Raw genomic sequence first — 25,552 nt, forward strand, 5'->3', positions numbered from 1 at the left:
TGTGCAGGTTTCAGGGTAGTCAGCTTCAGCTGATGTTAGAGCAAAAGAAAAGCACTTGTTCTAAAGGACTGTGGTTATCTGAGAAATTTTTCTTTCAGACTGTATTCTGTCTTTGTACCACTGTGTGTGATCATGTTGAAATGCTGATTCCCTTGCAAACATGTCTATTCCAGTATGTGAAATGTCTGTTTCGGACATCCAACTTACATAGGCTCTGTGGTGCCTGTCTTGCGTACTGTCCTATTGAAGGGCCTGTGTGTAATATAGTTAAAATGTTATCATTAGCTTCTGCTCTGAGTAATCAAAGCTATCTTTTTAAACAGTACTATTATCTTTTGTGACTTTCTAAGTAGCATCTAATGCTTAGTTATGGTATATCTCTCTGTCATGCAAAAAGAATAACAGAATCACTTTTGAATTGTTATGACTACTAATGTATTCTTACAAAGGCTTACATAATGCAAAGGAGAGATACAAGCTCAAGTGCCGGCTGGTTAGGCCTCCTGACAGTCAGGATTTATTTGCAGCCATCTCTGTACTAATACAATTGCACTGTTTCGAATTTTGGGGCTAGCTGAGATACCTCCTTAGTATCCTTCAGTAGACCATGGTACACTCACCACGTGTCTCCAAGCATAGATGTACACTGCCTGTATTCTTTGAAATCAGATGATTACAGTGGTCTGCGATGCTTGCCACACACCTTTATTTGTACGTCCAAGAGAGCAATCATAAATGCTATGAAGTAACTTCTCTAGTCATTACATGTCCCTTTTGGATAGCTGGACTCTGTAGTGGCAGTTTCTGTTGATTTTCTGCTTTCTTTTCTGCCGTTGTAGGTGATCGCACAAGTAAAATGATGCCTTTAGAGCTGTAGCTATGGCCTTGCTAAATTTTCTTCTTTTCTGGTTTTACTTTAATGGGAAAACTCTAAAGGCAGCCTGCTCAACAAACATAGGATTTCAACAGATGCAGTATTTGCATGTTCTCTCGCTCTTGGGAGTGGGTGTGGTCAAGTTTCTTCTGCTTGGTTTCAGCCTAGAGTAACTTCTAATTAGTGAACAACACGTAGACTGCCCTTTCAAGTTGGTAGGATTATAAACAGGAGTTTATAATTGACAGAAATTTGGATTACAGGATTTTGTACTCAGATTGATTGGTTTTGATAGATAGAGTTCTTCCCTGCTTGCAGATAGTAGAATCATCAGTCCTGAATGCCTTGAGGACCTTGAAGTCTTAGTGTGTGATGTGGTCCGATACATGATCAGCTGTTCTGTTACAGTCCAATTGCATAAGATTGTAACGTCCCAGTTACAGCAACTGGGCAAGAGGTGACTGTAGCAGCTAGATGGTTCTCTGGCTTTTCACAAAAAAGCCAAGATGAATTCTTTCTCTGGTAATACCTGGATTTGGAGTAGTTATCTAACATTAAAGAATGTTTTCCAGTCTTCTCCATTCTGTAGTGGCATGGCTTTTGAGATGGAGAAAACTTGTGCTGCTCCCTGAAAGTGTACTTACTTGCTGTTTGTCTGCTGAACCTCTTGTTGCATGTCTTTGGGGGAATATAAGCTCCAGAGCTTGTGTCACTGTTCTTGTGCTTTCTTCCGATGACCTTGCATATGTATTATATCTCATTATCTTTGTCTTAGTCTGAGGCAGCCTGTGAGGAATGGCTGAGCCAATCCTGACCCGTTATAGACCTTTCTTATTAGTTATAATGAGATGCAATGTCTCTTAAAAATTTTCACAAAAGTCATTATGAAAAGGTATATATCCCTGTGGCTCTAAGCAATTTATGAGAGTTTTTCCTGAATTTCAGTTTAGGGGAAGTATTTTTTCAGGGAAGATCACTTAAGGTATTTATACAGTCTGCCTCTTGAATAATCTTAAAGGTGAAACACACATGTGATCTTTTGCAGTTTTCCCCAAGTCTTCCATTATGGGATCCTCCTGGAGGTAGCGAGGACCTGTTACTCTTTGGATATAATTTATGGCTATTTTCTTTCATTCCCTGCCTATCCAAACATCTCAATTGTTGATTTTTGGAGTTCTTTGAATAAGTTTTTAGAAAAGTTTTCTTGCAGTGCACAATGGTTCACACCTATCTGTGTGAACATTGCATTTAATTAAATGTCAATGCTGTAAAAACTGTTGTTGTCAGAAGAGACCAGGGCTGCTGGGCTACCTGGGTTTTCATTATGTCAGATTATATAGTCTTTGTTTTCATTTATTCCTACAAATAGTGGTAGCTGACACTCACTGAAGATATGCTGATGATAGACTTTAAGAGGGACATTTTATGGACTGTGTGTTGATATTGAGGAGTTATTTTGGGTGTGTTTGTGGAGAGAATGTGAATGCCTTTGGACAATGCTGCTGGCTTGAGTTGAGACTACTCTGTCTCACAGGCAGAGTACAGATCCGCAAATTCTGTAGTTCTATCAAAACATTTTGGAGTTTGTGGTGTCAATCTATAACCACGGTATAGCAGTTGGTTTGGGTGGTCTGTCTTTTCCTCCTTTTGAGCTTCTTTCTAAGGAATGACGGCATCTGCAGTCGCCATTCACTCTGTCCATATGAGCATTCACTCTGGTTTTCCCTTTGGTCTGTCCAGTAATTTAATGGTCTATTTTAATTACATTTGAGTGTCTTTAAAAATGTTTTATAAGAAAGGTTTCTCCTGCAGCTTGATAGAGGAGTCTGCAGACTAATGCCCCAGTTTGGAACAAGCAGACAAAACTTAATCTTTATGTACTGCACATATGGCCAGACATTCAGTAGATAACACAACTCCAAACTGTTCATGGCAAAAATACTGATCAACTGTTCTACCAAGTCTTTGGCAAATGTTTGCCCCTTTTAAAAAAGATGTGGGTAATTTTTTTTCCCCTTGGAGAAATCTTTTAATCTGTTAACTGAAAATTATAAGAAGGAAAAATTGTTCGCATATGTTACTCAGTCTTGCAGGACTCTGCTTGCACACCTTAACAATTTTGGGAGTTCTTTTTCATGTTAGATGATCTCGTCTGGATGTTTAGGTTACTTATTTTGATGGTATTCTTTGAGTTGGCGTCTTAAAGGGACAGACGCTGTATGTATGATTATTTTGTATTTAAGAAATTATGACACTGAATGATTTTTTTTTTTTGTATGACCATGTTACTAGAACTTGCTTGTTGAAGCAGCTCGTTTTGGCTGGCCAGCAATAACTTCTACGAGAGCAAGAAATGCCAGCCTGGTAATATGCTTGAATAGCAGCTGGTTTGTCCTGAAATTAAAAATGTTTAAAAAAAGAGTTCTTCAGAATTGTCTGATTCAGAATTTTTTTCAACTTGGTATTTTATTCTCTCCCCTAAGAGAATGGAAATTCTTACCCTGAAGTCTCTCATATATAATTTGAGTTAGAAATGTTGACCGACCATAATAGATAATTAAGGTTGTTCAATACATTATCTGAAAACTTGATATACACTATATTTGTTTATCATCATAGTGTGTACCTGATTCAATCTGTAGTGCATTTACACCTTGGGGAATCAGTTTCCCTGAACTTACTTTCAGGAAAAAAAATCTGATTTTTTAAAATATGTTTTTCTGCTGATTTGATTGCCCCATTTAGGGAGTTTGTTGATCAGGTTACTAAATCTGATTACTTTCCTGTATGTTCTGCTGATAATGCAAAATTTCAGCCTGTTTACTTACCTGAATAGAAACTGGGACCTTGAGTCATCCAGTGTTTCTGCATCAGGGAACTTGACTGGAGCGTTTATGAAACATAGGTAGTTCCTCCAAGATTCTTGAAGTGTGTTTTAACATTAATTTTCTGTTTATGTAGACTATGAGCTTCAAAACATTCTTCTTCAGTCTTATCACAAGGTGCCGTGTTTGTTCTCTTACTGATAGTAGATTTTTCTCTTGTTATCTTTCGAACAAATGAGAGTGAGAAGTATCAGTACCAAGCTTGCTTTTCTTCTGCTTCTCCAATTTTTTGGTAGTGGGGGGGAAGTGGTGGAATAGCTGCTTTTGTGTAGTTGAGCAGGAGAAACAATTTAGAAGTCTTTTTCTAAAATTTACACCTGTATATTAATTCAGGATTGAATTAAGCACACCAAATACTGGTTTTCTTGAGGCAGCTTTAGCATAAAGAGTACAGATACTTCACCAAAATTTCTTTAGCACATTTATGGTTCTTAAGTCATTCTTGTCATTAAACTGCACTGTCAGTGTCTTTACAATTAAAAACCGCTAATACGAAATTATGTAATTATGTAGTAGGTAGGTACAGTAGGACTCTGAAGAATAGATGTTTAAATAGCAGTTTAGATATTCAAACTTGAATTTTTCCAGTATCCAGATGGCCTCGTCTTCCTGCTGTTATTTATTTGATATTAGGTAGTCATCCTTAAAAATCTAAGTAGTGGTAGTCTGGTTTAAATATTAGAATCTTGTAAGCCCAGTTCCAGTTTTTCTTCTGTGTGTATGCATGCTTTTTAAATCTATAAGTTTGGGGTGGCATTGCTTTTATGAAATATTTGGTGGCCACTGAAAGAATTGTGAAAATTGAAAATTCTGGTAGAGCTCTTGCATTAAAATAAGCGTTACCATGTAATCTCTAGTTCTGTTAGGAAACAAAGGTGAATGAAGGCATCTAGTAGCTGAAGAGAATGGAAGTCCTTAGTGATTCTTTCCATGTGAAGTAACTAGTTTACTTGCCTTCGTACATGAAGAATGTTTTGTTGAACTGCTTTCTTCCCTGTCTGTGATGGGTTTAATATTTTCCAGTCTAAGGAGTAAACCTACTAATTGGCTTCTGTCCACTGGAGACAAAGGAAGCAGGGAAAAAAGATTAATTTAAGCCATTTGAAACTACTGGGTTGTCCTTTTTTTTTTTTCCCCAAATCATTTTAGTCATCACAAAAGCAGAATGCCACTTCGTTTCTGTGTCACACCTCAAGTTCTACAAACTCACAGTCTACAGTATATGACATTGTCTTGTTTCTTAGCCATTTTACTGTAATGCCTTCTTTTCTTTTTTAAATTGACTTAGAGTGGTTCTGATCGATTATAACACAAGAATTACGTGTAAGGATTTTTTTCTTCACTGTTCTGTAATATTTTATGGGTGTGATGTTTGATTTCTGTGCAGAAAGTGCAGAGTCTTTGATAAATTCAGGCTGTATCAAATACCTATATAGTGCTGATAAATACTGTAGTTTACATGAGGACTTTAAACTTCAAAATTTTATGTGGAATAGCTGTAATCCATGGTGTTTGGTATATTTGCAAAGTCTCTCTGAGGCTAAAAAATTAGCAAATTTTGTCCAGGGGAAAAAAAAAAAAAATTTCAAGTTTTCAACAGGCTTTTCCTATAAAATCTGAAAAGGCAACGTGAAGCATTGTCAGCCATGTATGACTAAAAACTGTATGTTCAGCAACAAATTTTCTGTGTATTGTATAAAGAATAGAAAAGAGGAGAGGATTCTACCAGAGCTCTGCCCTCAATGGCTGCATCCTGCAAGATGAGCTGTGTTGCTCTGTGAATACATGAACAACGTGCTTACTTTGGGAGGGGGGCTGAGACCGTGACAGATGCAGCTCTGTGGTGGGGACCTAAGAGAATTCCATTTAGCCTCCCTTCCCCCATTAAAAAAATTGGGTATCTTTTGGAAGGATTAAATTTTTAAATATTGAAAAGTGTCAGAGTTTGTAGACAAGTGTCAGATTTCTTTCAAATTATGTGTGTGCAGAACTGAATGAACTGCTTTAGAAATTTCTGTAAGCTTGAAGGTTCTTACTGCTCTGCTGGCAGCCTGCTAGCATACATGGCTAGTAAAGCTGCTCTTGCAGATGTTAGCTTTAATGTACCGGTACAATGCAAAGCTTTGTTGGCATGAATAAAATACTTTAATATATAGCATTTTGGTAATGTTTTCCTAGTGTAGATGTTGCCTTAATCGACTTTCCACCTAAAAGCAGAATAAATGAAGTTAACCCAGTGCACATTTGCTGGTGTGCCTGGGTATTCATTTTGAGGAATGTATTGCAAGTGGGTGTGTACCTTTTCCCTGGTAGTTGTGCCCATGCAGATGAGCAGGACAGGCTTTGGAAGCTGGTGGAGGGTAGGTGGGTCTCACCAGTTTCTATGCTTCCATGTGGATATTGGGAAGAGTTAGTGCTCTACAGCCTCGTTGTGTGTATAGAGAAACATGAACTACAGTTTTGGGACTTAAAAATTCATTTAAAAAAAAAAGGAGCGTAGATGTGCACAGGCTAATGAACCTATTTTCCGTGAATTTTATTTTTCTTATTTTTCTTGTATTATTTCTTGCTGTTAGTCCTTCTAATAGCAGAACAGTGGCCTGTTCAAATTTCTCATTTTAAATGAATCACTGGCATCTTGCACAAGTGTAAGGAAAGAGTGACTGATAGCTCTCTGTTCTTCCAGATGTAAGTCCATTTCTCCAGTTTTGGTGATCAAATGAGACTTTAAGAAATAAATTGCTCTACTCTTTCCTGAAGGACTTGGTTATGTAAAACCATTCCAATGGCTGCTTCTGAAAGTGATTGGTCCCTCTCCACTCCTTTTTTTTTTTTTTTTTTTTTTCCCCCATCTCATTCTTTGATTGCATAGACACAACTAGTTTCACTGAAAGCATTTGTGTACTTTGTGGAAGTAAAGTTCTTACTCTCTGAAGAAGATGATTTAGACCAGCATACATTAAAAGATGTTAAAGGTTATATTCCTGTAGACAAAATACTTTTTTGATGACATGAACATGGGAAATCATGTGTATATGTGTGAATGGACAGTGAAGAGTAAGCAAGTCTGATAATAAATTTTGTAAATTCTGAAAAGCAATATAAAGCTGATGCTATGTATCTTCAGATGATTACATATAATACAATAGGATTCATCTTTTATTTTATTGTTCTTAATTAAATGTTCTTATATGCATGGGAACCCACCCTCCCCCCCCCACCCCCGCAGTGTCTAACTTTCTTCTAAAATCAGTTCAGATTCATTTTAAGGTAGGCACTGCTATCTCTAGATATAATCATGTTCATTGTGAGACTGAGTTGAAGGCTTTGGGATCTAACACGGCATTTTCTCCTTTTGACTTGTTTAGCTTTCTCTTGCATTTCATCCTAACTCTGAACTACTTGATTTTCACTGTATTCTTTCAGAGATCAGTGAAACTCTTACCATTTTTTGTGTAAATTACAGTAATACATTCAACCATAAGTTGGCCAAAAAATGATTTTTATGGATGTGCTTTGCAATTGGAAAATATTGTAGTGAAGTGTGAGTAGCCTCCATGTCCCGTGAAATAATACATGTGCTTTTCTGAATAGTTAAGTGCAAGTTTTCTGTAATCAAACTAATCTTTAATTTGGCAAAAAGTAAGTTTTAGTGGATAGGATGAGGTTGGTTTTATTTTGAACAGTATGTTATTTGTAGTCCTGTTCTGCTATAGTACTGAGATATTAATGTATTTTTAAATAATGCAATTTCTTTATTTTGGTTTTAGGAGAATGACATCTTCCTGGGCTGGGAAAAGGGAGCTTACAAGAAATGGGGAAAGAGTAAGAAAAAGTGCTCTGATCTAACACTAGAGGAAATGAAAAAACAGGCTGCTGTCCAGTGTCTTCGCTCTGCTTCTGATGAAGTAAGTTTGGACTATTGAATAGATTCTTAAGACTTTATGCTCTTGTTTATTAGATATATTTAGCTTGTGATGCTCATCTTTTAATTTCTGGCCTCTTAAAATGCAAGTTCACCAAGAGTTCTCTGACAGTTCTTTATTTTTCTTTGGGTAACTATGAAATCTGTGTATGGCAGCAGGATTTCACAAAAGATTGTGTACTATGTAGTGTCATGCTTTCCTTTCTGTAAGCCCTCACCTGTTCTTGTCAGGGACAGTTGCAATGCACCAGTTTATGTTGAAATTACCGCAAAGCTTTGCATAAAGGTATTTCTTAAAATTTTAAATTTACTTTGGGTTGCGTATGAGCAGCAAGGAATGGGATATCTGGGCAGAAAGTCATCTTGCTTTGAGCGTGCTGTATGTGTAATCCAGAATTGCCAAATAAAATGCAATGTATAGTAGCAAATGTTCACTTTCCAGATTACATCATTGAGTGGAAGTGAAGTTGAAGTGCCCTGACTGGAGAAGGTGAGGAGAGGTGAAGGCAACAGGTTGAAGGAAGATACCAGAGGCAGCAGATACCATGTAGCTCAATGGAGAAGTGGAGAAAGGGAGAGACCGTTGAAGGAATGTTTAAAAAGAAAAACCAGTCTGTAGCACAGGTCAATGAAAGCTCTCCAGGGAGCTTTTTCAGAAAGCGGACATGAGAAAGTCTGTCTTTTAGTTTACAGAACTACAAGTACTCTGATCTGTCAGTACCGTAAGAAGAAACTCTACCCTGCCTGCGCAGCCTGGTTGCGGTATTGCTCCATACAGCTTCCTATCACAGTTTGTGCTCGCACAAGCATTTGTGTGGTGGTGTGGAGCGCTGGATTGGGAAAGTGAACCAGTTTCCTGAGATTAACCTGGTTGGGGTGGAGGAAGTGTTAACCCAGAGAGGTTTCCTGGTCAGATTTGTAGCACAGACGCTTGTGCCAGCAAGAGTGAGGAAGGCATGTGGCCAAGAATAATGACGGAAGTGGATTTGATCTGCGTGGTTATTCCCACCACTACCACCTTCAGCAGCATTGCCATCATATACTGGCTTACTGTTTGTGAAGCTACTTGAGCATTTGTTCAGTTGCTAAAGTGCTAATTGACTAATTGAGAGATTTCTGAACTCCCATTTTCCCATTACTTATTATCCGAACGAAGTGATGCAAAATATAATTTTGTTGGTCATTTGCTCTGCTCTCATAGTTACGGAATACTGAGGTCAGTGCTCCGACTACCATGAAAGTTAGTTTAAATATGAAGCAAATACAAAGAAATAATTACAAGAAGTGATGTCTTTCTTGAGGATATGACTATCTTTGTATATTCGTTTTGTGAACAACAAAAAGTAGTAGTCTCATACATAGACTACAGGAATACTGATGATTGATTTTTAGCTTTAGAAATTACTCTCTTGATGCACCTTCACATGGCTGAAAATCAAGGAGCATCACTTAGAGCTGAATTTATATTATATGGAGAAATATAGTTGAAAAGCAAAGGGAAGGACATAAATTTATTAATAATCCCAGGTCTGCCTCCACTTGAAAGTTTGTATAATCTAAAACAGAAGAAGAAGGGAAGAAACCCTTCAACTAGAGTTTTGAAATAATAAAAAGATGTGTGATCTGAAAGGTTGAATGAGTAACTTCCTCCTTTGACTCCTGCCACCTTGTCAGATTTTTATTGTTCAACATTAACCTATAATCTACCTGTAGACTTGCGTTATTTCAGGGCTATTTTGACTTCTGTTGCATACTCAGACAATGAAGCTTGCACATTTATTGTCTTTAATGAAATTGCAGGTTGTAATTTTTTTAATACATTTTCAGACACAGGATGGAACCTTTAAACCTTTTAAAAAAAAGATGTTACTTAAAGCTTTTCTGTAGGTAGTTTAACACGTATCTTGCGTAAGAGAGGAATAGATTTATTTTTTTAAAAATTTTTTTTTTAACCATGGAGTTGAGGGGAAGGGTGATCCTGCTTTGGTGCTATTGATATTTTGAGTAACTTGTAAGATAATCTTCCTTTTTTCCCTGCTTTTCAAACACATTTCCTGTGTTGGCTGGTATCTGTACTTATAGTTGGGTGCTAATCTGATGGGAATAATCAGTAGTTTTTGAAGTTTGAAACATAATGTAAACCACTATTTCTGCTGAGGCATTCAAGCTGCTCTATGTAATGTTCTTGATTTCATCTCTACAAAAAGATAAAAATACTCTATTAACTGTAGCCGAAATTGATCAGTGGTGTGTGTGAGGAGCGTTTATAAAAACTGTTGAGATACAAATAAATACGTCTTTTCCAATGGTACATGTGTTTTTTTTTAAAAATTGTTTTCTGAATCATCTGAAAATGTTTACCTGGAGATATTTTTTTTGTCAAATAGGTAGATGTATTCATTAGGATCTTCATAAATACGTCAGCTAGCAGCTTTGTTCTCACAGTTTTTTCTTCTTGCCAGGGATCTGGCAATAGTCCACGTGGCAGTTCTGGAGCTTGCTTACAGTTTTGCTATCCTTCTGTGGTCCTTTTTTCAAAGTAGGTGGATACAGAAATACCAATGTCCTCACACAGGTATAGAACACTTGCTCTTCCAGCCTAACCTCTTCTTTCAACCTTAGCACTGGAGCAAAGCAAGCAGGATTGAGGTAGCTCCATTATGAGGAGTAATTGAAAGAAGTCAATTTAAAGTGCATTTAAACTTTAGTATATGTCAATAGAATTGTATTTAAGTGAGGTGGTTAGAATGTTTACGCTGTGTGTGTCTGCAGAGAGAGTATGTGTACGCATATGTGTGTGTACACACACACACAAGCCAAAAAAAAAGAACCCCAAAACAGGGAGACAATTAAATGAAGACTTTAGGATTCTGCAGCCTGATCTATTTTAGAGGGGAAAAATGTGTAGAGGGTGAAAAGGTATTGAGGGTTAATAATAACTTTTCTAACTTTCATAGGAAATGACAGAGATCCAAGTGCCATAATTTTGATGTTTATGTTTAATTACATAAACCAGTAATGTGTTGAGAAATGTCAGACAGTCTGCCTTCTCGCCCCTAGCAGTAGTCAAAGGCCCTAAAATTGGGTGATCTCTTAAAAAAAAAATGCTTGATGAGGAGAGGAAGTCATAAAATAGATTAGATGAATATTGACTTGGTAACAGTAAACACTGTTTTGTCAATCTTTCATGTAGTGGTTGAAATAAATATTTTGAAATCTTGTCTCCTGTAGATTTTCATGTACATAGTATTCGTTCATAGGGCGTACCTTATTTGGTAGCTTAGTTTTGTTTGAATTCAGGTTTTTGTCTCTTATAAAAAGAATAATGCAGTAAAACACTAGTCTGAAAGTAATACAAGATTCTAGTTAGCATTTTAGGATGGAGAAAACAAACATTTCACTTAAAAAAAGCCTACAGTTTGGTGTTTATTTCTAAACCATTTCTGAAGTTACGGAGTGTGACAAGTCAGAGATGCTGCAGGCTTTTGACTGCTCTGCATCACCGTGTCTTGCAGTGGCAAAGCATGTTGTGGACTCAGTGCTTTTGTGAGAGGCAGCCTGATTTTGACAGATACTATCTGGTATATATAAGAATGCAAATTGTTATTTTACGTATGTTCTGAGGACAGTATTTTTTGTGTGACAAGCATTTTGGTGTCTCAAACTGTCTATATTCTTACGAATCTTTGGCTGCAGATGCTCTTGATGCAGTTAGAAGCAGAGAAAATGTAAGTACATTGCAACTTGCCAGAAAATGAAGACAGATTGATGGTGAGAAGAACTTTTAAGACAAGTACTTTAATGTAGCAATCAATTTCTATTCTTACTGCAGTTCTAAAGTTTATTTTTTCTGAAAGCCTTGAATGGAGTATAAATAGCAGTTCAAAGACGTGCTGAGGAATTGTTCAAATTTTAAAAAGCTTATTAATATTGACCTTGAAGTAGAGACTTTATCTTAATTCTTATCCTGCTGAATTGTAGAAGAAACTTTAAACCGTTGGTTTGCAGTTAACTGGCAAAGTACAGGCATCCATTCTAATGAAATGTTGGGTAAAAAAAAAAAAAACGAACAAACTGTTTAGGACTGGGGAGTGTTTATGTAAAAGTCCTTTGAGGAAAATAAGAAATTTTATCCTGAAATTACTGCCTCAAATTTTAAGTAAAAACATCTGTTTCTGGTCAGCATTAAATGACTTCTTTCGGTTTTGCGGGTTTTTGTTGTTGTTGTTCTCGTTGTTGTTTTAATTCCTGTCTGGTACACCTAAAACTGAGAAGGTCAGTTTTTTCATGTGTAGTTTCTGAGATGGGGCTTTTCGTTGGTTAGTTGGGGTTCTTTAAGCCTCTGGATTCTGGAAGTCTGTAAATTATTTTGGATTTGAATAATGAAACTGGTCAGTAACAAGACAGCAAGCAATAGCTTTGAGACTCACAAGTTTAGTAAAAATGTGAAAGTTCAAAAATACACCTGTGTTGTGTTTGTGCAAGGTGGATACTGTCACAGCAAGATCAGAATTAGAGGTTACTTGTTGAGACTGATAGGCTTAAGCCTTTTCAGTAGGTACGTTTCCTAGTAATAATATTGAAGTGACTCGTGTTGCCTGTCCATTGGTCATAAGTCCAAGCTTAATTACCTTTTAACTGACTAGTTCTCTGCTAAAAGTGGCATTGCTCAATAGAGTAAGCAGGTTTTCAGCTGTGTTGTTGCAGTTCCTGTATAATATAGTTCATTCACTGAACACTTGTAGTATTACATGTGAAATCCCACCCCCAGATGGTGCTAGAGTTTCAGTTAAAGCCATCTGTGTCTCTTTATTCTGCTGAACTGTATGAGGACATTTGAAGAATGAGTAAAGGAGACCGCTTCATATGTATCTTACTTTCTGCACTGATGAACCCGGATCTCCCCGACTCTTCTCTGCCTATAGGTGGCCACTTCACCTAAGCTGTTCCACAGCACGTGCCAAGACGTTGCTGGTGTCTAATGCTGCTGATCTCTCAAGGCGTGTTATAGTGGGGTTTAGGCAATATGGTCCATTTCTGAACTAACCAGGCACTGAAAACCTGGTAGCTGCCACATGAAACTGTGTGTAGCATGTTAAAGTAACAATCATAGAATCATAGACTAGTTTGGGTTGGAAAGGACATTTTCAGGTCGATCGGGTTGCTCAGAGCCTTGTACAACCTGACCTTGAAGGTTCCCAGGGATGAGGCTTCTACCACCCCTCTGAGCAAACTGTTCCAGTGTTTCATCACCCTCATTGTAAAAAATTTATTCCTTATATCCATTCTAAATCTACCCTTTTTTAGTTTAAAACCGTTACGCCCTCATCCTATCACCACACCCCCTGCTCAACAGTCCCTCCCCACCTTTCCTGTGGCCCCCTTTAAGTACTGGAAGGCCGCTAGAAGGTCTCCCTGGAGCCTTCTCTTCTCCAGGCTGAGCAACCCCAACTCTCTCAGCCTGTCCTCACAGGGGAGGTGCTCCAGCCCCTTCATCATCTTCATGGCCCTCCTCTGGACTGCTGCAACAGGTCCACATCTTTTTGTACTGAGGACTCTAGAGCTGGACACAGCACTCCAGGTGGAGTGTCAAAGAATTAATCTTGGTTGATAGATTCCATAATGAATTTGAAAAAGCACTGCTCTAATATATTCAACAAAAGCAAACAGTGCCTTCCATCCCACTGTTCTAAGGAAGTTACTGCTTGGGGGTAACACTGAAACATAATTGGTGGAACTTACTAACAGTAATGTCTTTGAAATGTAGTTGGGTTTGGGCATGCTGTTATTTGGAGCATTGGTTTTGTTTACTTTGAATTATGAGGGGGGAATATGGCCCTTCTGATATCTGTGTTATCATATGGGAGCACTTACAGGAACAAGTGTGGCTCTAGTTTAAGTCTTGTTAAAAATTTGAAATTGTAATCTTATTCCCAAATGTACCTTGCTTTCAGCACAAATTTGAGATGCGACTAAAATAAGATCCTGTTGAAAATTTGTCATCTTTCTTACTCTTAAGTGCACAACTGTCAAGCTTTCTATGCAGTTACTACAGTTCTGCATATAAACCTTCCTTGAAAAATTAAGCTCCTAATCAGGCCAAACTAATCAATCGGCATGTTTTTATTGATGGGTTACTCTGGCCAACTACTGCAGTCTCCAAAGGTTGTGGTATCTGTGCCAGTTAGACCAGGGCACTGTTGCACGGTCTGTCTTGCCCTTAGCAATAGTGATGGGCGAGAACCAAGGCAAAAGGACTTGTGGAGCCTGAAGCACAGGGACTATGTTTCGTTTCTTCTTATGTAGGATGCCAGATTAACTAGCTTATTTAAAATTTATTTTAATCACTGATTTATTTCTGCTCTTCTCTGCTTCTGTGATGTAAGCCAATATTAATTAGGTAATACTTGCTGACCACTATGCTGGGGTACCAGGGAATCAGCTAGTAAACGTTAGGTGGGAGGTTAAGTGATGTAATTTACACATCTTCGTATAACTAGAAGTGACGTGAACAAGAGATGTGTAAAGAAAATCCCCAATATTCTTTTGACTTATTTTTAAAAAACCATGAAAAATGTTAGTCAAAAAGCCCTGTAAGGAGGGTAATGAAGTGCTAGGATAAACACTGGTAATGTAAAGATAAAGGACTGCACAAGAGCAAAGCAAGTTGTGTAAAAGTCATCTTAACAAATCAGAACGAGGAAATGGTGAAGTTGCTGTTAAAAAGTCCTTATTTATTAAAGCAGAAAACCCCCGAAGTTAACGTTTCAAAACAACCGTAGTGCTTCTTGAAGCATATATCCTGACTACCTCAGTAGTAGGCATTTCTTGTGTCTGAGGATGATCAGAGTTTTTTTTCCAGGAAATGCCAAAACACTTCACAAAACCAGTGAATGTTATCTTTCTTCAGGGTTATATCCAGTTGACCTTCTGGAAAGGGATGTACTGGCTGTTCCTAGAACATGCAGCATTATTTAGGAAAGGATTTTAAAAAATTTTCTGGAGCTAATAAGAATTTTAGACAAGATGTGTCTTTTGAAAAATAAAATCAGGACTGATGTCAGCCAGCTGCTTCTGTGAGAAGGCACCATAGGGTTTTAGTATTTCCAACCAGTCATTGTTTTGCTGTAATAATTTAATTTGTATTGATTTAAGAGAATTTGTATTGGCTCTGTATTACGAAATCCATTGGCTTCAAAAGCTTTCCTTCTTTCTCTGTTCATATACTAAGCAAGCCCCATGGGATTGAATGTGGCAAACTGTATTAGCCTGTGTTTTATAACTTCAGATACCATATAGGAATTTGAAGTGCATTCATCTTGCCAAGGTAACCATCACAGACTAAAATAATTACAATAAATCAATTCTTTTTTCTTTATGACTTTGCCATTTAAATAGATATTCATAGTACCACTTGTCTGATTTGTCAGGTTACTGAAACTGCTACCATGAATACAATAGTAACTTCAGTGGAAGTCAACAAAAGTTTTAATTATTCCAATTTTTGTATGAGTTTTCTTGATACAGAAAGAGTATATATCGAACTGGAAAAGTTCTTTGTGGAAGCTTAGTCTACACAGAAGTTGCTTCATAATATTTTTTGGGTATTTGTTCTTCAGTTTACATCAAGCCAGCAAAAGTAAATTATTGCTTATCTTGTGTTTCTTGTATTTAAGTATAGATCGTTTTGTCTTGGAGGCTGAAAGTAGGCGTTTGGTGTGATTGACAGTTATTTCACCTTGTGCGTGCTCCCAGTGACAATGGGAGCAAAACGCGGCAAGGCAGTTCTTTCCCCTGCAGCGTCTCTGGTAAGTCTGGGACAGGCAGACAGTCAGTTTGCATGTGCGCGGCTTGGAGGGAGAAGGCAGCACAGTCTTTCGAATACACAAGCATGGCCAGGAATATGCCAGAGAAGCCTGTTATAGAGCTCTCCTGAATGATGCCTTGTGTCTCATCACAGAACAATGTTACTAGGTTTTAATTTTCCTGAATGTAGAACAATCATTTTCATAAAAAATGTGAATCAGGGTCCATAATGAATTCTTAGCGTATGCACAGGCAAACTTGTGCGAATATGTCAGATTGTCCACTGAGGAAGTTTCAAGTGTCCTTTCTGCGTTTCGCTTTGTGCAGAAAATAACTTTTACGGGATTGGTGGGAACGCACTTTAAGAAGTTTCTCGCATTTTATTGACAATATAGATAACAGCATTTCAGAATCTGCAAGATGAAGTACTGTGATTAAGTGAAATCTCACAGCAGCACTGCTTACAAGGATAGTAAGTCTTTTCAAAGTCAGCATGTTTATAAGTGATGAATAATAATCAAGAAGAATAATTTGTAGAGAGGAATTATCGTTCCTTGAGGGGATAACTTCTATCTCAGTGTAGCCCGCTGTGGGAGGGAGGTACAGGAATTAAGTTTTAAATAACAGAAGTCAGATTAGCTGCTCCAGTAACCTACATTTAGGGATAGCGTGTTCATTTTAAGTTAATTCGAGCTGGTAGTTGACCTCTTTTATCAAGAATTAGTAAATAACGTGCTATTACCTCTCTGTCTTAGAATATGGGGTGTGAAGTGGTGAATTACAGCTCTGAAGTCTGAGCCTGACCCTAGAGATGTGATTTACCTTTGTTACAGAGGAATTGTAGATCTTTGTCTCTTGGTTAGACATTCAGCTGATGGATGCCTCTAGAAGGTCCTGGTGCCTGGGCATAATTTGACTTGCCCTGTTCTGTTTTTCTTTAGAGAGAGAGAGGATGCTGAGGGCTGAAGGCACCAGGTGGATGCTCGGTGCCCTTCAGTTTCCCGCTTCGAGGTTTTGAGGTGGGTGACCAAGGCAGGAGGCAGGCAGCTGTAACCTGACTGCAGATGTGGTGGGCATCTACGCCCACAGCACGTGGAGTGTGACACCTTGCGTCTTCTGTGGGACAGGACCCTGCTTGTAGGCAGATGCTGGAGAAAAGCTGATGTATAATAAACTTAGACCTTGATTTTCCTGTGCAGTGTCATTGCAGTTCCAGCCACAAAGCTGAGCTGCTTTTCCCCCCGTCTTTCAGAGCTGCTGCAGGCGCATGTTTTAGCTCTGTTGCTCTAGCCAGGGCGCTGTCAGGAGATGGGTAAGGTAAGGTTTGTCAGGAATGCTTTTTGTTCCCATCAAGTCAGTCTGGTAAAAGATACTATTTTCTACCAAGCAAGCTTATTCTATGTTGCTAAAAACTTTGGGCTGCTCAGGCATTAGAGAGAGGCTGATTACAGAGAGGGAGGACAGATCAGCCTCTCCATATATTCACAGCACGGTGGTGAATGTGAGCTCTTTGCTAGTCCCTGTGACTTTGCCTTTTCCCAATCGGTATTGCTGGACTTGCCTCGCAGGTAGGAAGGTTGAGTCCCTGTGAGATCAAACGTGTTGCCTGGTCCCTGGCAGAGCTGTACTAGATGAGTGCAAATTGGTGACCTTCAGTGTTCTCCTTAGTTTATGTTATGTGCTACCTCTGGCATGAGAGGGGGGATTTTTCCTGCCTATAGGAAAGAGATAAAGGGTTTGGGTTGGGTAAGGAAATGGAGAAGGCTTCTCTGTGGCCTGGGTGCCCTGGGAGTCCCTGTGCTGCTTGGTAAGGGAAGGTTGCAGGGCTGTCTCTGGAGGAGCCCAAGGGGGATGCTCTGGGGACAGGAATGAAGCAAACCCCTTGAAAGGAAGGGTGGTGGATAGAAGTACCTTCTCTTACGGTCTTGGGTATAGGCCCTCAGCTGAGTCTGCTGAGGCTTCCTAGCACGCGTGACTGCCTGAACTACAGGCTGAGAGACAGGAGTGTGAGATTCCTGCAGGCCCTGCTGGGGATCCCGGGTTGTGTGCTGGGACTAATGCTGCTTTAATACAGAAGGCAGGACTAAGAGAGTTGCAAGAGAGTACTTTTATCTCCTTGTTGGAGAGCTATTGCTTGAGATCGCTTGGATTTTTGTGATAAGAAGTCAGTTTGCCTGGAAATTTTATATTCTCATGTCATGCATCTATTGAAGATCACTTGGATCAAGTGTTTGTGAGCCGCAAAAGAGAAGTTAATAAATAGAATTTGGTTTTCTGACTTCCAATGTTTTTGTTGTCAGTCATTATGTATTCAGGTGAAAAGATAAAGATTTAATTGCGTTCTCACTACTGAAGGGTCAAAAAGGTGTTGTATAAATACTCTTAAACATTTCTTAGGGTCATCCACCTTCTTGTGCTGGAGGAAATTCCTATAATGCAAACTGGAAACTTGTTTTATTCCTTTGAACTTTGCCTGGATTGAACACACCAGGGAGGCTGCTGTTTTGGTGGATTTATTAATTTATTTGTTCATTTATTTACATAGTGGTGATCTTGGGGTTAGGGATTTTTTTTTTTAGTCCTTTTTTAGTCTTTCTATCTCTTGAGCACCTCTTTTGAGAGTACTTTTAATCAGAAGAATTATACTGTATCAGAATGTTAGAAAATGAAAACCTAGACTTATATCTAGCTGTCATCATACCACAAAATATAGAAATAGATAACATGATTGCAGTGAACCACATTTTGTGCCTTGTTCAGTTCATGTGGCTTAACAGCTGATTCATATAGAACAGCAGCCTAACTGTCCTCTTGAAGACAGGCTACGTGCCAAGAAAACAGTCCTGGTACACTACAGTCTGAGTACTGTCTCAGTCTGGAGAGTCCTATGACCTGTTAAAAGAATGATTTGTAACTCTGAATATATTGATTTACTTTAATTTCTAGATTGTTTGAACTTGTATTCTGTGACAGGAGCATCTGTGTTCTGCTGTAGCTGATTCTGCTTCAGCAGGGGTTTGAACTAGATGATCTCCAGAGGTCCTTTCCAACCTAAACAATTCCACGCATCTGGGAATGCATTTGTTTTAAAAGCGTAAGCTAGAAAGCTCTCAAAAACCTAAAAGCAAATGTGTGATTATTTTAATTGTGAAAGTAGAGTGAAGTATAATGCTTTTGTGTTTTCAGAAAGCTTAAAGAGGAACAAGGAACTTCCGTCATACCTTACAGGCCTGAAGTAACAAGGCATATTTAGTAAATATTTACACTACACAGTTCAGAGCTTCTGGAGGAAGCTGTTGTTAGGCTAGAAGCAAAAAAAGGAAACTCCCCAAAGCCCAAAACAACCCTTCCCTTTGAGTTGTATAATCTGATGGAATTTTTCAGTTTCTGTGTATACATTTATGGTACATCAGATGTAGTAAGCTAAATACTGGCTATCAGAACTTTATTTTCCTTTTTTTGTTCAGAATTTTTGGCTATTGCATATGTGGAGATCTGCAGAACAAAGTATACGTTTGCATGGCATTTTTTGGATGGAAGTACGAGAGCCATAACTAGACATCATTGCAGGGTGACAAGAAGTGGTGAAAGCTCAGTGAAAACGAAAAATGTTGCTGACCAATGGTATCCTCAGTTCCATAGAGTAACTATGTGAAATAATAGTGGTGCTTGAGCATTTGTGATGGAATTCAGGAAAAACTTGTTAACTGTCCTGGATGGTGACTGCACAGTCCTTGTTTGAGACATTCAGAAGTAACTTACTAGTGGAGATGAATGTCTACAAGAACTGAAGTGGTTCGTCAAGAATGTGAGCGGCACTAATGTTTCACAGCTGCTGACTGAAAACTCAGAACGTCGAAGCCAGCGCCCGCTGTTAACATGGGCAACAACTTTTAGTGGATTTGAACTTGGTGTATGTAATACTGTTCTGTTTCTATGGCTCACAATTAATTAAACCAATTATTTTAAATTTATAAAAATATTTCAGAAATAACTAAATTTGTAGATGTAATACCTTCTGGGAACATTTTCTGCAGCTATACAGGTGTGTGAATGTATGTACAAAAGCAATTGGGTTGCTTTAAGCTAATGAGCTGCTACTTGTCATTTCTGATGGCTCTACTTCCAAAGTAAAGCATATTGAAAAGATCTTTGATGTGAGATTTGACATTACATATCTATATGTTCATGTGTGTAAAAAACAAAAACAAAAACAAACAACCAAACAAAAAAAAACCCAAAAAACCAACAAAACAAAACAAACAAAAAACCAAAAAAACACCACCAAAAAAACCACAAAAACAAAAAACCCCAAAACCAACATATGTTTTTATGTGTATATATATATCTAAGAAAGTGAGTGAGCTTTGCTGTTTCTTTTAATTGCTGTCATTCCTCATATGCAGAACTACGTTAATTTGGCTCTGAATAGAGTCGCCGTGGTCAGTAAGGACGACACCAGCTATTCGAGTGCTGTAACTCCAGCAATCAGATCGACTGTTCTTCTTCACGCTGGCTGAGTTCAGAAGCTTAATTTATCTGTTAGCTCAGTCACTCCTGTGCCAGTAACATAACACCTATCCTTTACGTAATCCTTCCCTCGCTTCAGCCAGCCGATGAAAAGCCAAAAAGAACAACTTCTGATGGAACTGGATGTAAATTAAGGCAGGGGAAGGAAATAGAAATATGTTGGAAACAGTAGAACAGAATAAAGTGTGTTTTCGTTATGGAGGAAGTTTTGTTATGCAAAATGAAAAATATTAATTAAAAAAACATGCTGTCCTTTGTAGTTTGAATGAGAGAAAAGGGTTACTAGACATCTGGATCAGTAGCTTAAATAATCTTACAGATAATCACAAGATTTAAGCCTTTCATGTAGGAATTACAAAAGCAATTGTAATTGAGCGCTTCCATGTTGAAAAATGTTTTTAAGGTGCTCCAGTACTTGCACTATTTGGGATCTGTCTTTAAATTTGAACATAAGCAAAGCAGTTCAGGCAGATCACCTCGTTCTGTTAACTGATGGTGTGCTACTGAACCAAGCCAGTGTCTGGAATTATTTTCTGGCAGTGGGGTTGCTGCAACTACAACGCATTAACTTTGAACGATGACACAAATACAGTAACTAAAGCCCATGTTCAGAGAAAAACATTGTCATACACGAAATAATGGCTGGGGCGTTCGTTACAGTAAGTCTGCAGCTTGTTTTTCTATACTGCAGTAAGAGGCTGGGCAAGTGGTCTCCAGAGACTTGGCGTTCTGCACAGTGGCTTCCCCCCCTCTTTTTTTTTTTTTTTTTTTTTTTTTTTTTTTTTAAAGCTAGCGCTAGCTACATCAGCATGCTCTGCGGGACGGCGTGCAGCGCGTCAGCTGACTCAAGTATTAGTTTCATGGTACAGGAGGAAATTAAGTGTGTGATTCCAAAAGTTTTCACTTCTTCGGTGTAATGGTGAGCATATTGTTGCTGGTTTGGGGGATTTTTTTTTTTTTTGGCATGATGTTATAATTAAGTTAGGGAAGTGAATTGATATTCTTTAGATTTTGTGTGTTTGCCACAGGTGTCCTTTCGATGAGAGGGTTCGGAGAGCTAGGCAAAAACAAGGCCAGCTCCTCCTCTGTTGCCCTTTTGGGGGGAGGAGGGGGGAGTCAGGAGTGATATAGGCATAAAGTGATGATTATTACACCTACGTAGGTTTGTCTGTATTACTGTGCTACTTGGTTCTTTCTAAACAAGTTGATTTATGTTGGTAAATTTACTGATCTAGGGGACGCCTTCTAAAGTTTAATATTGCTAAGTCATTCTCAGTTAAGTGTGTGGCATAAAGGTTTATATTTAGCACTTCAGTGCAGCAATGCAGTTACGAGTAGAAAATTGGTTTCTCACTTGACTGCAAATAATTAAAATTTAGAAGTTTGCATATAAGTAATTTCTTCAGTATATGATTTTTCAAATGCGTGTTTCTGACAGAGAATTAAACAAGCTAGTTTCTCTTTATAAATTAGTATTTCCTTTTCCATATTATTTTCTTGTGCTTTAGTGACATATATTCACGTTTCTCAGCAATTTCTAGCTAGTAATCAGGAGAGAGAAGAAACTCTTAAATCATGGAAAAATGAAATCTTTATACCACCGTGGTGACACAGCAAATCAAACCCTTTTAGGCATTTCTTTAATTTAACATTTGACCTGCGTTACCATTGGTATGCATGAGAGAGAATGCGTGATCCATGACTGTATGCACACTAGATCATGTAGTGTTGTAGGAGGTTTGGGTAAGTCCCAGCCTCCAGTATGATGGGGACAAGATGCTGGAGTTGTTCTTGAGGGGACCGTGCATAGGATACAAGAAGCTGCGCAGTTCTCCCTCGTTACCTTTCCCAGCCATGCGGTAACGTGCAGGAGACTTCTCGCGTCCTCCTCAACGCTTTCGGATTGCTGCGTTTTGCTGTGATTCCAGCCTTCTCTTTGCAAAGTGCAAAACGTAACCTCCAAGCACGATCCCTGAGCATCAAAATACTAAGAACACAAATATTTATACAGTACCCTCCTCACCTAGTTTTCCTTCCAACAGGAATGGTCATTTCAGGCTGCAGGTTGGTATTTAGTATTTTGCTGACTGGAATTAAATTTTTATTCTGTTAGAGTAGCACGGGGTTTTCTCCTGTGAGACACTTGGTGGTATATTATACCAGTTTGTGTGTGTGTTTATTTTTCAGTGTTTTGCCGCTCTGGTGCGGTCGTTTTATCTAGAACTGCTTGCAAGTCTAGGCAGACGGTAAAAGCAGAAGCATGTGAGAATAACACTGAAATGGGATTTAACAGGAAGCTTGAGTGTATGGAAGGTTTGTGTGGAGGAACAAAGGAGGAAAAGAGAGGCTTATTTTTCCCTCTGCTCTCCTTAGCAAACAACACAACATCTAAAAAGAAAAAAAAAACAAACCCTGGGCACTGTGAACTGGAAAAACTATGGGATAATTTTGCATAAAGATACTGCGGAAATGTTTCCTCTCCTTCCCTGCCACCTGCGTGTATGCATCTTCATACTCTTCTTTTCACCTTCACTGCTGATTTTCTGTGTCCTTTTAACTGTCTCTTTCTCACAGGGATAAATTGTGCCACTAAAAGGGTCAGGCTTAGCTTTTTTAAAATGCACCTTAGTGATCAGTCGATTCTTGAACTTCCATCCTGAGGCTCTTGGCTAAATCCGAAGTGATACAGCACAGTAAATGCAGAGAGTAAATGCAGAGTTTGCAAAACCTTGGATAAGCAGTAATGCGACAGTGGGACTTGTCGTGTGAAACCTCTGTGTGAATGTATCCACGTGTTCTGTGGAATCGTTTTGATCTCTAATTAATGTATCTATAGAAATGGATTTATACCTAGAAATAATTTTTGTTGTTTTTTAATGCGTATCACTATGCAAAAAGAAAAATACATGCTTGTTAAGATATGTTTACTGTATTGATGTCTTTTTATAAAATAAATACTCTTTTTAGTAAGTTATGTTTTCTTTTTTTCTTTTTTCTTTTCTTTTTCTTCCCCACATGTGTTTTGTTGTACAGAGCTCTGGGATTGAAACGTTAGTGGAGGAGCTTTGCTCCAGACTGAAAGACCTTCAGAGTAAGCAAGGTGAGGAAGAAATCTTTAAACTTCTGGGCCGTATGTTGTATTTATCAACGGTGTAACATTCTGAGACATGGGGGTGGGGGAGCAGGCTGTTAATTCAGTAGGTCTTAATAAAGGCCATGCAATTTTAAAATATTTTAGTGATTTGATTCAAATAGTTTAAGCAATTCTGTACTAGTATGCTTTGTTTACCTAAGGAATAGCCATTTGGAAATGGCGTTTTCCTCATGAAAAGCTGTAACTGTTCATATCCAGCTATGCCTGCTTTTCTGTAAATATTCCATATTCAGCATCCCCCCTTGCCACCAAAATAAATCAAAATAAAGTGGGCTTGATTCTGTTCCTTTTGTGTATTGGTACTTGCAAAAAGTAGATTAGCCTCAAAATTGTTATGAGCTATTCCTGTGAAAAGCATCCAAGTAGCCATCACAGAGAGGTGTGCTTAAAATTTCCGGGCTTTAGGGGAATGATAATGGGGACGTGATGTTATCAGGCTTAAGACAGGGAGCGTAATACAAAATTGTGGTGTCTGCAGTGAAAGTTCATTGCACATAAATGTTTCTTCAGGCACATAGCAGCAGCCTTTGACACTTACAGTAAAATTTATGTGCTTATTGTGTAATATAAATAGGAATAAATAAAGAATAAATATTTATCTGCTTAAAACATAATTTTAGCAGTTTCCATTCCCTTTTTCTATTTTTAAACAGTAATTACTACTCAGCTCTTAGTATTTCATGGTGCTATGCTGTGACGCTTTCTTACTAAGCCAAGGTGATGATGACCATTTTATTTTGAAAAAAAGTAAAGTTAGTGTGTATCTCACAGCATTTTCTTAATATTTTACAGGTTTTAATACAAAGGATTAGAACTCTTTAGTCACCTCTCACACAGGAAATATGCGTTTACATCCACCCAAAGCACAGCTGCTACTGCAGGGGTGAAATACACGAGAAGCTAGATGCAACCGTTCATAAAAATATTTAGTTACATAGTTAATTTTTTTAAAAAATCTTTTTTTTATATATGTAGCAATGCAGGAAGGAGATAAGGATTTGGATATGAAATAACTAAAAATTCAGTAGGAAGTCTCCTAGTGGGTGCGTTGCTAACCGTGAAGTTGCGTGCAGCTACCAGCCAGTCATATTTGGTGAAATTTGCAGGATTTTACAACTGTGGAAAACTTGGAATCTTGGGTGGTAACTTGTAATTTCTTTTGTGTAATAACCAGAGTATAAATTGTTCTGTGATTTACGGCGTTTTGTGGAAATGTACTACCATTACAGGTATACGGCCTGGTACTTTTTGCTAAATACTGTTATAAAATCCACTGGCTTTTTGAATTTTTCTGTTAATTTTTCTTCCAAAACAGAGGAGAAGATTCACAAAAAGTTAGAAGGCTCTTTGTCTCCTGAGGCTGATTTATCTCCCACAGCAAAGGATCAAGTAGAAATGTATGCATTTTTTAAATTATTATTATCCAAGATGCTTTTATGTTTTCTCGTTTTACTCACCTATTTTAACACAGTGAAGTTGACTTAGAGGGGAATACAGAGTTTTGTGGATATTAAGAAATACTTTTTTTTTCCCTGCCATCTTCTTTGTTAATCTTTATATATTTAAATATGAGCATTTGATGCTATGGGCTAGTTTCATTTCCGGCAAAGTCCTGACTGCTTTCTTTTGACTATATGCAGAACTCGTATTGTACTATATTTTAGTTGCCTTAAGACCAAGTCAACCAAACAAATTAAAAGCCATTAAAAGCATTAATTGACCTGTTAGACTTGCAGGGAGAGAATTGGTTTCCTGGGTTCAGAAATCTTTGTCTTCTGTTGCAGAAATGGGAAACAAACTCCTCTTGTAACCTTTAACTCTTTATAACCAAAGTGGTCTGCTAGTTAACCACATTCCCGAGTCCAGCGTTACTGAAGTACCCAGGAGTTTTATCATTGACTTCTCTTGGAGATGCAACTGTCTCTGTATCTTGTGATAATAACCATTGGTAGTCTAGTAGAAATGTTGCTAAATGGACGGTACCTCTTCAGGGAACTGATTGTGCTAATGTGCGTTTAACTTAACTGACTTCTGAATGGTTTTTAATAGGTTTTCATTGGAATATATGCAATTCAATATAAATCTCCTTACTGTCAAACACATGCTATGAACATTGCAGAAAACTATATTTTAACATTGACGCTGTTGCACAAAACTGTTAAACATCTTAAACTACTCAAGAACTAATCTTTTTTTGCAATAGCTTTTTCTTAGCAATTGGATGCTCAGACTATGTAGGCCTTAACAGATAGCGTCTCATTTTGCAAAGGAGAATTTAAAAAACTGTAACTCAGGACTGTGAACTGACTGAAATTCAGAACTTCCTCATTTGTAATCTAAATGAAACATGTTTAAAACTGTAGTGAATTGCAACCTTA

At 38.1% G+C, this 25,552-nt stretch overlaps 1 protein-coding gene across 1 annotated transcript in view; it reads left to right on the plus strand.

The window, feature by feature from the left end:
* KIAA0232 (KIAA0232 ortholog) overlaps positions 1-25,552 on the plus strand; it is a 70,512-nt gene that overhangs the window by 26,894 nt on the left and 18,066 nt on the right. The window contains exons 3-5 of the mRNA XM_086463789.1: positions 7,530-7,667; positions 23,054-23,120; positions 24,490-24,571. Of these exons, the coding sequence (XP_086319915.1) occupies positions 7,530-7,667; positions 23,054-23,120; positions 24,490-24,571 (287 nt within the window). The remainder of the gene's footprint in view (positions 1-7,529; positions 7,668-23,053; positions 23,121-24,489; positions 24,572-25,552) is intronic.

The sequence above is a fragment of the Leptosomus discolor genome, chromosome 4 (assembly GCF_034619465.1).
Source record: "Leptosomus discolor isolate bLepDis1 chromosome 4, bLepDis1.hap2, whole genome shotgun sequence".
NCBI classification, from domain to species: Eukaryota; Metazoa; Chordata; class Aves; order Leptosomiformes; family Leptosomidae; genus Leptosomus; species Leptosomus discolor.